The 14,994-nt window shown below is 39.7% G+C and overlaps 1 protein-coding gene across 8 annotated transcripts in view; it reads left to right on the forward strand.

The window, feature by feature from the left end:
* Nucleotides 1-811: 811 nt before the first annotated feature.
* CACNA2D1 (calcium voltage-gated channel auxiliary subunit alpha2delta 1) overlaps nucleotides 812-14,994 on the forward strand; it is a 507,150-nt gene continuing 492,967 nt past the window's right edge. For 4 of the 8 annotated variants that reach the window (XM_028490129.2, XM_028490132.2, XM_028490131.2 and 1 more), the window contains exon 1: nucleotides 966-1,279. In XM_028490129.2, coding sequence (XP_028345930.1) covers nucleotides 1,185-1,279 — 95 coding nt within the window. In that variant the 5' untranslated portion in view covers nucleotides 966-1,184. Of the gene's footprint in view, nucleotides 900-924; nucleotides 1,280-14,994 lie in introns of those variants that run through there. The other 4 variants (XM_028490130.2, XM_028490133.2, XM_028490128.2 and 1 more) reach the window with 3 other exon arrangements.

Below are 14,994 nucleotides of genomic sequence, written 5' to 3' on the forward strand. Positions count from 1 at the left end.
AGTCACAAAGCCTTTGTCACGGCACTATGCTCCCTGGGTGTAGAATTCGTCCCTTCACCCCTGTCCTACCACACGGCAGGACTAGGAGGATTTTACAGCATCAGGTCCTTCTCTGACTGTCCTCAGCCCGGATCCCGAGGCTCTGTCTTGCCAGGTGAGCGGTACCTGGGCGTGGGGCCGCCGCCACAGCTGGCACTCAGCCACGCCGGAGGCTCTAGCCTTTGGCACTCCCGGGCAAATAAACAGTGCCACCTGGTAGGGAGTCAAAAGTGGTGCTTTAAAATGCAAATACAAACCCCTCCTACATTTCTTGTCAAATCACTTCTCCATGATTCCTAGGCAGGCGGTGGATTCTGCGTCTGGGAGAAGGGCCGGGGGAACGCTGCCTGCCTGGGCAAAAATAACGCCCAAAGGCACGAGCCAAGTGCTCGGCCGGAGCCTCTGCAGCCTGTGGATACCCGGCGGGCGGCGGGCGGTCCCCGGGGAGCCCCGCGGGGCCGGATCCGCTCCCCGTCCGCGCGCCGGCCGGCTGGGGCAAGCCGGCGCCCACTTCGGGAGTTCCTTTCTCCCTTGTATGGAGGGCTGCTCCGGCCCGTCTCCGCCCGACTGCTCTGACGCGCAGCCCTCCCGCGGCCCACCCCCCGCCGCCTCCCTCCGACTTGCTCGGAGAAGCCAGACGGAGCCTCTCTCTCTCTCTCTCTCTCTCTCTGCCACAAGTCTCTCCGCCTGCCTTTCCCCCATTCCTGCAGCCACCCCACCCCTCCCCAGTGCCGTCACCCCTCCTCCGCCCCCGCCTCCGCCCCCGCCTCCGCCCCCGCCTTCTCCACGGCAATCGCGGGAATAAATCAAGGAGGAAACCGAGAGGGAGCGAGAGCGCGAGCGCCGGCGGGCTTGCCCAGGTCTGTTTCCAAAGTCGCCCTTGATGGCGGCGGCGGCGAGGCAGCCGCGGCGCCGAGCAGCCGACGCGCGCTAGTGGGTCCGCCCGCCGCCGCCCCTTCCCCGCGCCGGGCTTCGCCCCTGCGGCCCCCGGCGCGAGCCCGCGTCCCGGTCCCGGCCCTGGGCGCGCCAGCCCTCAGACGCCCGCGCTCTGGGCTGACCGTGTTCCTCCTCCTCCTCCCGTGGTTTCCAGCACCGGTCCTTCCCCAGGCTGGGAAGGGAGGCGAGATTGATCTTCGATCGCGAAGATGGCTGCTGGCTGCCTGCTGGCCTTGACTCTGACACTTTTCCAATCTTTGCTGATCGGCCCCTCGTCTGAGGAGCCGTTCCCTTCGGCCGTCACGTAAGTGCCCGGGCAGGGCGGGGAGTGCGGGCCGAGGGGTGCCGCGGAAGCCCGGCGCGGGCTCCGTTCCCGAGTTGAGGGGCTTCTCTGCCCGTGGGGGTGGGGAGTGAGCCGGACTTGGATCTGGAGAGGCCGAGCGGGAGGTGCGCGCTGCTCGCCGCAGGAATGCGCACCGAACCCGCGTCTTGGGAGCCTCGGCGGGGCCGTGCTGTCCTGGGAAACGTCCGCCGACGACTCGCGGCGCCTCAGCCCATCTCTAAAAGGATTCCTTGGACTTAAAAGAGTTTAGCTGTACTGTGGGAAAAGTTTCCAGCCAGATACCCGCTCTCATCAAACCCAGTCCTATACAAAGTTGTGTTTGGGTTGGGTATTTTGCACATAGGTAATTGCAGGCTGGCCAGGGTAGCGTGGACTTTTCCCGCACTTTCCCCGCACTTGGCCTCTGGGATGCTCACTAATTGCTGTGGTATCCAAACTCGTTTGGATCCCAAATTACTGGGCGCGCTTGACAGCCTTCCTGATGAGAGGAGTGCTAGCTTCACGCGGTAGAGGTGCTGTCCACCCCAGGGACTCGCAGGTACCGGGACCGTGCCACCCAACCTCCCTCACCCTCTATTTGAAACATTTAAGTGCCAAAGGACAAGCGGTTCCTGTTCTTAGACTGAATAGAACCTATTCTTTGGGGGAGGGACTGTTTCCAGAGTCTCCTGCAATTTTCTCTTATTTTTACCATTTCTAAAATAGCTTTAAAAAACCTCGCTGCTGTTCTGGAAATAGAGTGTTTGAAGGTAGCTGTATAGTCACAGGGCAGGAAGGGAATAAAAAATAATAATTCTCTTTTAGGCTGGAAAAAAGACAAAGTCAGTGGCACATAAAAATATACACATAATTTTAAATGCGCGGAATAGCCTAGCAGGCATTCTGGGAAAGCATTTTTTTTTGGTTCTTGAAGCTACTTTAAAGCTTCTAAGAGTAGGTAATCGGAAGTGGATGAGTCACTTTAATGAATTTTACATAACAAAAACAAAGCCCCAGGTAGGCTTCCCGGTATTTTTGCTATTGGGAATTATTTGCTGTCCTTTGTTGGCTGAGTGCTGAATACTGGAGTTTGTGGTGGATACTAACCGTGAATCTTAACCAGTTGAAATCCTGCAGCTATTATTTAAGGTTCAGCTTAAAGTATTTATTACATTAGGTGTCAGTGCAAGAATCCGAAGCATGCACATTCTAACCCGGCTAAGGGGAGTGTCTAATATTTTTGTCATTGATTTACAGTCATGTACCTTTTTAGATAATCTTCCATAAAAATGATTGCAGATCCTTTTTGTTATGAAGCACAAGGGTAAATGCCATCTGTAGATCTTCCTGTAATTGGCAGGATGTTCCAAGCGGATATTTTGAAACATTTAAAGAGTAAGAATTACACTGAAGATGCTTCAAAATTATTCACTCTTATTAAGAAATTACACTTCTATATATTTGTTTCTTTAGTCTCTTTGTAGCTTGGCCTGTAAAGCTAGAACTCAAGTGAGTCGCTTGCATTTTGTGTCAAAGAAGTGGTGCTTTAAAGCAGTCAATGTGTTCAGTTTACACATTTTTAAAGTGTTATTTTTAACTGACAATTTATCAATATTTCTCTCATTTGGAGGGAATGCTTCATCACACCATTGGGGAGAACTATGACTTTTTAAGATACTACAAAATACAACCTTTTATTCGTGAACAGACCACGCTAAAATATTAATAAAAGAATTCTTGTTGTCAGAAGGACATCTGCAATAAATGTTTTCCTAAAATTAAAATAGCTCAATTTTCATGGTCAGAAATTCACTAAAGACAAGAAAGAAAATAAATAGTGGGCAAAAATAGGACTTAGGAAGCCACAGTTTCTTTTCTTTTCTTTGAAAAGATTTGAAATTTATTTTTTAACAATGAAAATTTAAAATATTTTCAAATAATATGAAACACTAGTTATTTTGTAAAAAAGAGCTTAATAAAAGATTTTGTAGAGCTAAGTCAGTCTCTTTTAGGAAATATTGGCAATGTTTTTGTAAGGCTTATGCATCTTTATTTTTTTGAAAAGTTAGTAACCTGTGGAAAGGAGAAATGAGAGTTGACATTTGTACTTCATGTTGTATTTCTGAGTAAACTTTATGAACTTAAAAAAAATACAGCCTTAATTTTATTAAGATATGGTGCTGTTTACTTTTCTTGCAAGAAAAGAGTTGATACAGAGAATTTATCAGGATAAATCTCAAATCTTTGGGAAAAATTCCAAGTTCATTAAAAACTCAGTACAAAGATTATGGTGTCGCTAAAGGCAAATTATTGTGCTTCTATATATACATTTCTCTGGAAATCATTAGTAAATTCTTTTTGGTTTTTTGATCATTTTATTTTTTCCAGAAAAAGTAATGTAAGAAGTTTTTATCATCAGAAGAGGAAGAATATGCCACCAACACAGTATAAAATTCATTATGCACTCATGGGAGTGGGACCTGAATTAGAGTTAGTTTTTGTTTTTTTAGAATGTTTACAATAATATTAAGGGCTTAAGTATTATTATAATAAAACATAAATACCATTCTAAATATTTTCTTTAATTTTCTCTGGTTTAACATACAGTCTCATGTAGCATATTCTGAATTAAAATAGTAGTTAAACTGTTCTAAGAGGTAACACTAAAAAAACTGGTTTTTTTTTTTTTCAAAGGAAGGAATTTTGATACAATTCTTTTGCTAGGTTAGGTTTTTCTTTTGGCAATGTTTGTTTCAATAAGGTGTGAAACATAAATATGCCATCTGGTAGCAGCCACCTAGTGCATATTGGTTTGTATGTGAGTGGAAAGTACATCATTTTCATGTTATAGTATGCACATGTTATATTGATAGTTTAAAATGTAGTTTTCTAAAGGGAATTCTCCCTTGCTTTAGAAATAATTTCTTGGCACATACGTGAAAACACTTCTATTTTAAAACTCAGGATAATAAGTATGGTAGCCAGTATTGTAATGTTAATTTAAATCTGTCGCTCCTAATTTTAGAATCTATTTACAAATCCAGTTTTTTAAAAAAGCACATAGTTATAACTACTATTCACGTTAAACTTTTATCTCAGTCGTATCAAAATGCCAGTCAGTCCAGAATAATCGGCTGGGAGCCCTTTGGTATATGGGAATTTTAATATATTTAAACTATATAATGGGATAAATATATTAGTAAGAATTACTGGTATCTACAGGAAATAAGCATAAAATCTCATAAAAGAGTAGTACTTTGGGGATTGACTGCTTAGGATATAAATATTTTTCTATTATTAGACAAATTTACATATAAAGTCTACAGAAAATAAATTCTCTATGTCATAACTTTGGAATGTATATCTTGGTCATATGTTAGAAGTGATATAATTATTCTCATTCACATACAACATAGAGAAGGAAATATGCCTTATGATAAAATATGAGATACAGTATTAAATGTGAAATAAAACCTAAACACAATGAACATTAATAAATCCTTTTCTCAGATCTTTGGTTAGTTTTCATCAGCTTAACCACATGACAACATTTATTATTCCACAGGTGTACACTTAAAATATGCAACAGTAGATATATTCTTCCAGACAAGTAGTAACATGATATTAAATTTAGTAATGTTTATACATGGTTATATGGGTAGCTGTTTGGATAGGCATTTGAATGAGCATTAGGCAGACTGAAATGGATACAGTCTAAAAAAACATTTTTGGGAAGGTACAAGAATCTAAGCTTATTATGGTTTATAAAAGGAAATAAAATGTGCCTTTTTTATTTTCCTATGGCTTTCACCAATTTAATTTTAGTTTAATAAATACATATAAAATCAGATTCTATCGCAAGTTGTTCATTTTGAAAATAGGTAAAAACTTTACCACTCTCTTTCTTCAAAGAGACCTTGCTTTGTAGATGCCTTTCCAATACTTCTCCAACATTGATAAAAATAACATCATAAAATCCTCTTCCTTCTAGGGTTTACACGTGGTGACGTTTTGCAGAAACATAAATAACACGTGGAAATTATGTATTCAGATTTACTGTTTACATTTAGAAGTATATAGTCATAAGAAATGACAATGCTTTTAGGAATTTAAAAAATAATACCAAAAACTGTGCCCATAACAAACTGTATTATTTAAATTAATGTGTTCTCTGGAGTATTTCTATATTCAACACATGCACAGAAATTTCTATTCTTCTTATTTTTCAATACAGATGCAAATATTCAAGAAAGTAATCTGTTCTTCTGAATTCACATCTTGTACCTAATATGTGTTGTCAAACTACTTATAATCTAAAAAGTGGGGATTTAAATGGTTAAAGTGAAATATTTTAGGCATATTGTCCAGTTTGTTGATTTCTTTCAGTGTCTTCCATGTGTGGACATAATCAGCTCTGATATGAGCATACTTAGATGGAAGTTTGGAAAAAAAAATCAGAATCTGTCTCAGTATTTCTGAAGAGTAACATTTTATTGTTATTAAGGTGACAGCCTTCCGTCGTTTGTAATAAAAGAGATGTCTATCCTAGTATCTCAAAAAGCATGTAAGCTGCTTACCATGGGGAATGACCTCTGTTCTGTTACATCTATTGCACACTTACCTAAGGCATATGGTATGTATCAGGCACTGTGTCACACTGTGTGAGCGAGTCTTTCTTTTCCTGGACTATTTATGCATAGTACCACAACTGTTCCCTAAGCTTTCATATGGTTGCTTTCCAATAAACGTGGAACTGCACCGAGATAGTCAACCATGTAGCTTACACATGGTTCATGTTTTCTTCTGTGTGCACAGAACCTGGAAATTATTGTGTCATATTGTTTACAGAATTTAAGGAAAAATCGTGATTGACTTCAGTGTTAATTGAGATGAAAGTGATAGCACTTTGTGAAAAATATTGTACTTACCACCTTTTCCTTGAGGGTCCAAAATATGTTAACATTGCATCATTATATAATTTGTCTAGTTTATCTTACTGTAGTATTCTATTTAATAGATAATATTTTATGTGTCTGTGTCTTTTTCTATGTATATATATGCGTACACACACGTATTTATCTGTAAACTTCTTCAGGTGTTTTGCTAGGGTAGAAGAACCTAAGTAAGGTAAGGTTATTAACAAAGGTGCATGCTGAAAGCTCTCTGTCAATCCACAACTGTTTATGGGGGGTAAATCTCATTCAGAATATTTTTATAACACCAGCATTTAAGAATAATTTTTTCAAGAGACTCAGATGAGCTATTGAAAATGTTCAGGTCCTGTTGGACAAGTTATTAATATAATTGATGAGTAACAACAGAAACGTGGTTCTAGAGATAGGCTTATAGTCTGTTAAGCAAAACAAATATGAGGAAGGGACTATTGCACTTGAAGTGTTGGGCTCTTATTAAAAGGTCTTTGCATACTAAGCAATTTTATTTCTGCCATTTAGATAGGGATACTTTGAAATTTTTAAGAATTAAACATTTGACGCACCATGTTTTAGGATTCAATAATAAACGTGCACAGGTTTTAAAATTTTGTTTGTAAAACCTAACTTTTAGGTTTTTCTTTCTTATAGGCTTTATCTAATTTGTGGTAGTTCAATTCCATTGCTCCTTTAAAATTTGCCATTTATGTAGATTCTAACAAGATTATAAACAAGGAAAAAATTGACATTGTGGCCTCAACAAACTGGCACACTTTTATAGTTAATTTCAATAATACAGAATCAGGCTGTTATATATGAAGCAATATTTAAAGTTCTCTTTGAATATGAATGTGGGATATTTCTGGCTAAATGTTATTTTAACATTTGCTTCTGCTGGGTTTTTTTTTTTTTTTTAACCATATGCTTCTGCTGGATTAAAAAAATTCGGATACATTTTAAATTCTATATCATAAATGGAAGAACAACTTAAACTAGAAATGATGGCAGTGGAAAATAATGGTGTTGCCCACTTAAAATGATTCAGATTTGAGGATAATCCTACTGTTTATCTGAAGTTCTTTTCCTTGAGTAATTAAAAATTTATTACAGTAGTCTCCTGGCAAATTTTGAAAAATAATTCCTGAATTCTTTTATTCAAATAATTAATTACTAATTCTTCTCTTTCTCTTTCTTACACACACACACACACACACACACACACACACAAAAAGATTTGAGGATAATCCTACTGTTTATCTGAAGTTCTTTTCCTTGAGTAATTAAAAATTTATTACAGTAGTCTCCTGGCAAATTTTGAAAAATAATTCCTGAATTCTTTTATTCAAATAATTAATTACTAATTCTTCTCTTTCTCTTTCTTACACACACACACACACACACACACACACACACACACACAATTACTATCCGTCATAGTTTATCATTATTTGTACATAGCATCAATTCAAATGGAGAAAAAGTTTTGGTTTGTTTTCCATCAGGTTAACTGTGACCAGACCTCAATTTTGGGTCCTGCGCACTTGAATCTTCACTCACTGTTTTGGGGACCTCTTACTACTAGATTTTTCTCTCTATAGGGAAATTGTTGAGGGATTTTGATGCATAGATAAATCTGTAATACATTATCAACACTTTCACCAAAATTGTCAAATGGCCTAGACTGTTGTTCCTTTGACATTTGCCCACATACTGTGGGGATAATTGGGGAAAGAGTGAAGCGAGCTGTTGAGGTTGTCTTCTGTCAGGCTATATAAAGGGATGTTTAGACATTAATGATGTTTCATTTTGAGGGTCAGAGGAGGAATGGCTCTTTAAAATAAATGAGCTTATGCACACTGGGAAAATCTGTTTTAAAAAAATAATCAAGAGGTGTTGTGGCGGTGGGACTTCCCTGGTGGCGCAGTGGTTTAGAATCCACCTGGCAGTGCAGGGGACACGGGGTCGAGCCCTGGTTCGGGAAGATCCCACATGCCGTGGAGCAGCTAAGCCCATGCACCACAGCTACTGAGCCTGCGCTCTAGAGCCCACGTGCCACAGCTACTGAAGCCCGCACGCCTAGAGCCCGTGCTCTGCAACAAGAGAAGCCACCGCAATGACGAGCCTGCGCCCCTCAACAAAGACCCAACGTAGCCAAAAATAAACAAATAAATAAATTTATTTAAAGAAAAAAGAGGCGTTATGGTGGAGACGCTGTGAGGAATGATGCGTGTGTAAGTGGAGCAGAGCAGCCCTCAGATTTGCGAGGTGCAAAGTTACATTAAAGATGCTAAAGGTTGGCAGTTAGTTATTTTATTTTGTTTTATTTTGCTTTACTTTATTTTATTTTCTTCTTTTTTCCCATTTTCCATGTGAGCTCGGTTATCCTGGAAATGCTGTTTACTGCACATAATTGTTTTTTGGAGACCTAAATATTCATATATGGAAATTCACCTTAGAAACCAAAGACAGTAAAATTGTCTAGAGCTCAAAAAATAGAAGCAATTAAGCGTTCTTATTTTTTATATAACTCTGGGAAAATGGTTCGTTGGATAAGAAATATTAGTATAACACTTTATTAAAACCTTAAATGCTAATAATCAAGAAAGAAATTCCATTAGTAAATTCCATCCCTTAGATTATAAGAAATGAAATAGCTTGCAGGTTCTAGGCTTCCAGGTAGTACACTGAAGACTGTTTAGACCTCTAAGTACATAGTACCTCTTACTTTTTAAAAATAGTTTTGATTTATGCTGTCTCTTTTAATGTCTCCTGTTTCAAAGATTTTTAGCATCAAATGTAATTTAATTCAATGATTAATGCAATTATTATTAGTCAGAGCAAATTATGTAGTGCACTGAACTACATGCTGAGAATCCACATTGAGGAAGAGAGTCCCCAAGGAAGCCATTCCCAACTCCAGGTTGATTGTGAAGCAGTGGAATCTGACAAAGCGTGTTCAAGGAAAAGCACATAACGTGGTGAAGAAATACGCCCGGGCTGTTTCATGTCAGGCATAGGACTCCTGGGTGGGAAGAGATGTTGGTGGGGCTGAAACTTGAGTATGAGTCTAGGTTATACAATTTTTTCATCAGAGCTCTCTTCCTACCTGACCCAAAGGGGAGTCGGGCATTGTTCACAACACATGGACATTTGTGGTAGCCCAGCTCTGGGTACTCAAATTTGGCTTTCATCCTAAGACTTTTATTTAATTAAAAATAAAATTAATAGGTTTTGAATCATAGTATGTAGAAAATGGATTAAAGAGACGATATTCTAAGCAGGGACAGTGGGAGCAGTTAGTAGACTGTGAAAGTAACATGCTCACTGTGGGCCATTTTGAGTTTGTGGTGTCTCTATAGATGACTATTAGGCCATTGGAAATACGTTATCTGAAGCAGATTTGGAGGCGAATTGAGTAACTTTGAAGCCAGAAAATGGGTCCATTCATTCATGTAGCAAATACCTATTTAGTATCTATTATGATAGGCCCTGTGAGTTTCAAAAGAAGAGTCTTGATCCTTCATATTGCAGATAGATCGGGTAAGATGAGCCCTTTAAGGAAATCACCAGGGCGTTGCTGATGTGACAGCAGTTTCAGTAGAATGTTTTGGATGCAAGCATGGTTTCCTTGCCTTGAAGAGTTGGTAGCAGGTGAGACTATGAAGGCAGCAAGTGCAGATTGTTCTTTAAAGGAACTTGACAATGTGAGCAAAGGGAGAGGGTAGCAAGTTCAGAGGAAGGTAGTGTAAAGGGATTTGGCGTTCTTGTGTTTTGCTTAGAGAATAGGAGTTATAATAGGCCATTTGGGATCGCAGGTAGTAGAAAACCATAGGACTATCTTGAACCACAAAGGGAAATATTTTTCAGTGGTAGTTGGAGCTGGATGCTCGGTCATGGGAGTCAAGGTGAAGGATGTGCCAACACCTACAGAAAGGGGTGGAGCTTTTATTAGAATCGTCTCTTACTCTGGCCTCTGGTTTTGTTTGACTCCTTATTCTCCTCTGTCCTTGCAAACTGACTTTATCTGCTTCCTGACGCCCATGTTGTTGAATGCCTGTGAGGGTTTACATTTTCCCTATTGAAGCTTTCAAACAGTTTGAGACTAGAATCCTAGTCCAAAACACAGCCTCCTAAAGAAAGATATGTTGGTAATCTGAATATGGACCAGATGACCATCTGTAGCTCATTCATTTGAGACCAGGAGATGGGATTTGGAAAAAGGATTTTGGTTGCCTAAGCTTGGGTCACTTCTCATACCCTGGTCCAATCTCATTAAGAGGTATTGCACTGCAACAGGCCAGTTGCCAGTACCATGGATAGAGGAAGAAGCAATTCTTAGAAAAAGGTTCCTGGGGAGCGGGGGAGATTGTAGAGGCAACTAAATAAGTGTTACCAGAGGGGAGATTTGAGCATATCAGAGAGAGAAGACCAAATGGCAGAGAGATGAAAGGGTTGAGAGAGGCCATGATTGATGGGTGAACGTTCTGACCGAGGCAGCTGAGGAAGGGATCAAGACTAAAAGCAGTGTCTCACCAAGTAACTTTTGAAATATGAAACAGCCTTGAGAATTAAAGCAGATGGTTGGAATATAGGAGAGATACACTTTTAATTTACTGGAGATGTTTTTGGAGGAATGTTCCAAATTATATATTCCATGCTCAAGAAGGAATGACATGATTCAGAAATGTAATAAATGCACATTAGTAATGTTCACATTTTGAGATGTACAGACCAGAGTTTTTCTTTATTTGGTAGTAAGTAACAAGGCTCTAGTACATCACTATATTTCCTTTGGACACAGCAACGTTTGGTTCTCTTTTGTCTTTATTTCTCTTTTCTTTCTTTTTTTTTTTTAATAGAGATTGTCATCTTGAAGACCCATGTAGTTTTGCAAAATGTCATTAGATTTAATAAGTGTATGTGCTTATCGTAGAAAGATGTTACAGGAGTATCAAGCAAAAGAAAACAAAAAAAGAACAAATAGTTCTTGATTTTGGCAATTTAGCCTTATTCACTTATTAATTTTTTGGCAGTTAGGGGTGGCTTATGGCCCTACTTTGTCCGTGCCTCTCCCCCCACCCCAACCTGCCCAAACCCCATGTCCGTTCTTTAGCAGAGGGCAGAAATTTGAATTGAAACCGATCCTTGTAAAAAAAAAACAAACAAACAATATAATGAATTTGATAAGACAACAAACCACTGACAAATATTCCTGCAAAGCATGTCCGTGGTCAACCCTTACAGAGGCATCTCAGGTCTCCTGAAGGTCTGAAAATCACTGGCAGCTGCCATCACAGCAGTTCCCTGAGTTTCCAAGATGACTGAATGAACGGTTAGGATTGCAAATGCCAGCGGATCTAAGAATCAGTCTTGATCTCATTGGTCCCAGTGCAGTGTGGAAAAACCACCCTTGTGGTCTGTAACAAGAGATGAGGAGAGTTAGGGCGGATATTTGTTTCCATTTTGTGACTGCTCTTTTTTCTCTTCCATAGCTATTCACAGTTTGCTTGAGCTAATTTTGATGTCTCTACCCACAGAAAGTCTGGACACTAATAATTACAGCTCTCTTTCAATTATTGTTACATCGCTTTCTAACATACTTGAGCTCCTGAATGTGAGGCACTGTGAATTAATACTCTGCATGTTTTTTAATCCATCCAACCTTTAAGTCAGTCCCTTAAGATAAGTATTATCCCTGTTTTATAGATGAGGAAGGTTAAGTTTTGAGTATGAAGGACTTTTCTGAGTTTTTTTAGGAAAAAAATTTGACCCCAAGCAGCTTGATTCTAGAGTCCTACACTTAGCTGCTGTACTTCGCTGCCCTTACATGACAGGAGCCTGGATTTCTTTGCACCCATTATCTTTCCTGCTCCAGTTGTGGCTGGCTGCATATTCTAGCAATGAGGCCAAAAGGGTTAAGGAGTCAGTGTAAAGTAGAGCAGAATGAACACTTAAGTCCAACGTCTCCATCTGCAGAACAAGGGTAATATTAACCTAATCCTGAATCACAGTATTATATCATGGGGATCAAGTGAGAGGATGCATGGGGAATCTTGAAGGACTGTTTAATGGCCAGGCTTTATTATTTGTACCACGTGTGATTTCTCTGCCTTCGAGGGATCATGAATTGATGACTAAGGGTTAGTGAGCTAGATTATTGTGCAAACATTTCATTTGGTCGGTTGTTTTCATTCAGAAAAACCTGAAATGAATGGGAAACGTGATGCTTATTAGCAGACCTTAAAAAATGTTTCTTCTCAAAAAGTTGTGTCGCCTTTAATCATAAAGAGGAAATGAAAAGAGCTGCCGTGGACTAGAGTGAGTGAAGTGTTCTGTCTCTCGGTTCAGGACACAACCTGTCTCTTAAAAGGGACCATGAAGAAAACAGGACCACAAAGGATTTGATGTGCTTCGTCTTGACATTTCAGCCGGCACCTGTTGTATGAGATCTGTGCCACAGGAGATTGAGTCTATTTTTAAAAGTCACAACTTTGCCACTGATAACCTCTCATTGTCAAAGGTGGAAGTTTTCAGCTTCAAGACAGAATATTTGAAAGTGAATAAAGCCATCTGTCCACGATGTGTATAGACATGATTTCAGACAGCCCTGCAAATTGAGCGAGCACAGAATAGTAAAATAGAGACCAGTTGCGTTTTTAGTAACGAACGCAGAAGTCAGAAAAAAAATCTGCCAAGCGCACACTGAAAAAGGCCAATTTTCGTTTGACTCATCCAATTGATGATTAGTTACACTAATTGAACCCCACTCCTTCAGTTTATAATATAAATGGAGTTTAGCCTTTCACAAACACTGTTCTCTTATTGGTAGAAGTAAAATAGTTAAATGGAATTGCTGCTGCACACTTTTAATTGGTTCGTGGAGGGAAGAGATGTTTTAGATGAAACTTTACGTTAATACCAATGACTAATGAGTACAACTTGATGATAACCATTGAAGCAGCAAGTTTTCATGTGCCAGGAACCTGCCTTTTTATGGCAGTCATTTTGACATTTGCCACAGAAAGGAATGTAAAATTCTTATGACGTCTGTCACTTTAAAAATACCAGCCCTTCTTTGCCATAACATTACATTAGAATTGACTTAAATTTGCATCTGTGAAAATGTTAGGAGAGACAAACAAATGGGCCATGTGAAGCCTCAGGAGGATGGGAACAATGGGGTGTGTGCAGATTGCTCTAAATTAAACATGTAGAATGCTTGGTTGTCTCTCAAAACACCTGATTCTCCTGTCGATATAAATGTAGAAAACCGAATTAATTTTCATGAGGTGAAATTTTATCGTGCATGTGTAGCTCAGTTCCCAGGGGGTTTGATACATGGTATTAAGGTCGGCTGGTGAGTAATTGTTTAAAATTTATATTAATACTCGATGGTGATAGATAAAACGTAGGGGAAGGGCAACTCATCACAGTGCAAACCATGCCTGATAATTAGATGAGGTCATTCATCTCCTTAAATTATCAGAGGTGACACAACCTGTCTGTGTGGTGTCTAGAAGAAGCCAGCTGAGTCCCTGGGTGTAAACGACCGTGACAGAGGGGCAGTTTGAGGGTTGCAAGCTTTGGATTTGGTCCTACCCCTTCTGTTGTTGTCCATAAGTGAAGTAGATTTGCCCCTGAGAATCTGCTTTTATCGTATACACAGGGATCTAAAACCTGAGTTCAATAGGCTGCTCGGTATCTGTTTTTCAATTTCATTTTTATGTTTGTGTACCCCCGCCTTAATTACAAGCAAACACATTATTTATATATATATATATAACTGTATAACTATAACTAAATATATGTGTGTGTATGTATATATATACACATATACACACACACGTAATGTATGAATATTAGATGTTGGTTCCATGCTGAGTGTCAGTGAAGCTGCGTTCCTGTAGGTGACTATCGAGTACTTCTAGCTTCTAAAGAGTGACCATTTATGGTGTGGTTGCAGCCTTTCCAAGTTTCGTCATCTGAACCACAGAACACAGATAATGGTTTGAGTGACGATTTTTTCAGTTCTCTGAAAAACGGTTCATGGCTAGTACCATTCTAGAGGCATAGAGGAGAACTTAATAAAGGATGGTTTTGAACATTAGCGCTTAATTCCCTCTTGGAATTTGCCTGGTTGGTTAATAATGTGGGTTCAAAGCTCAGTTCTACCATTTATTAGCTGGGTAACTTGAACAAGTTAACTCTTTCATTGCTAAAACTTCATCAGGTTGTTGTGAGAATTAAGAATGTTAATTCATACGAAGCACGGCACATAGAAAGTACCGGATAAATATAATTTGATTAGAAGCAGGAGAATTTGGTGGAGTCAGGTGATTTGAGTTCCGGTTTGCCTCTACCACTAACTAGGTGTGGGACCTACCTAGGAAACATCTTGTGAGGAACAGTTCCTGGCTTTAGCACCTTCTATAATTGCTCACCGCCCAACCGTTTCCTAACAACTAGGTCTTAGTTGTCACATGTCTGTTGAGCATAAACGAGATGTTTCTTGGTACCCGAGTACTCCACTGCCTTTGAGGATGCCTCTGAAAAGGTCCCTCCCCCAGCCCTCACATTTTAGTTTTCTCTCTCACAATCTTTCTGAAAGCAAAAGTGCTAAAGTTTGATGTTTTCCTACCTTTTTAATACTCTGTGCTCTCCCCAATTGTACTCAAGCATGGTATGGTACCAGACTCCTTTCTTTGTCTGTTTGAAGGGCCCGTTAAGAAATATATAAGGAAGTCAGTGACCTTGCATTCTTGTGTG

Source organism: Physeter macrocephalus, chromosome 5 (assembly GCF_002837175.3).
Source record: "Physeter macrocephalus isolate SW-GA chromosome 5, ASM283717v5, whole genome shotgun sequence".
Classification (NCBI taxonomy): Eukaryota; Metazoa; Chordata; class Mammalia; order Artiodactyla; family Physeteridae; genus Physeter; species Physeter macrocephalus.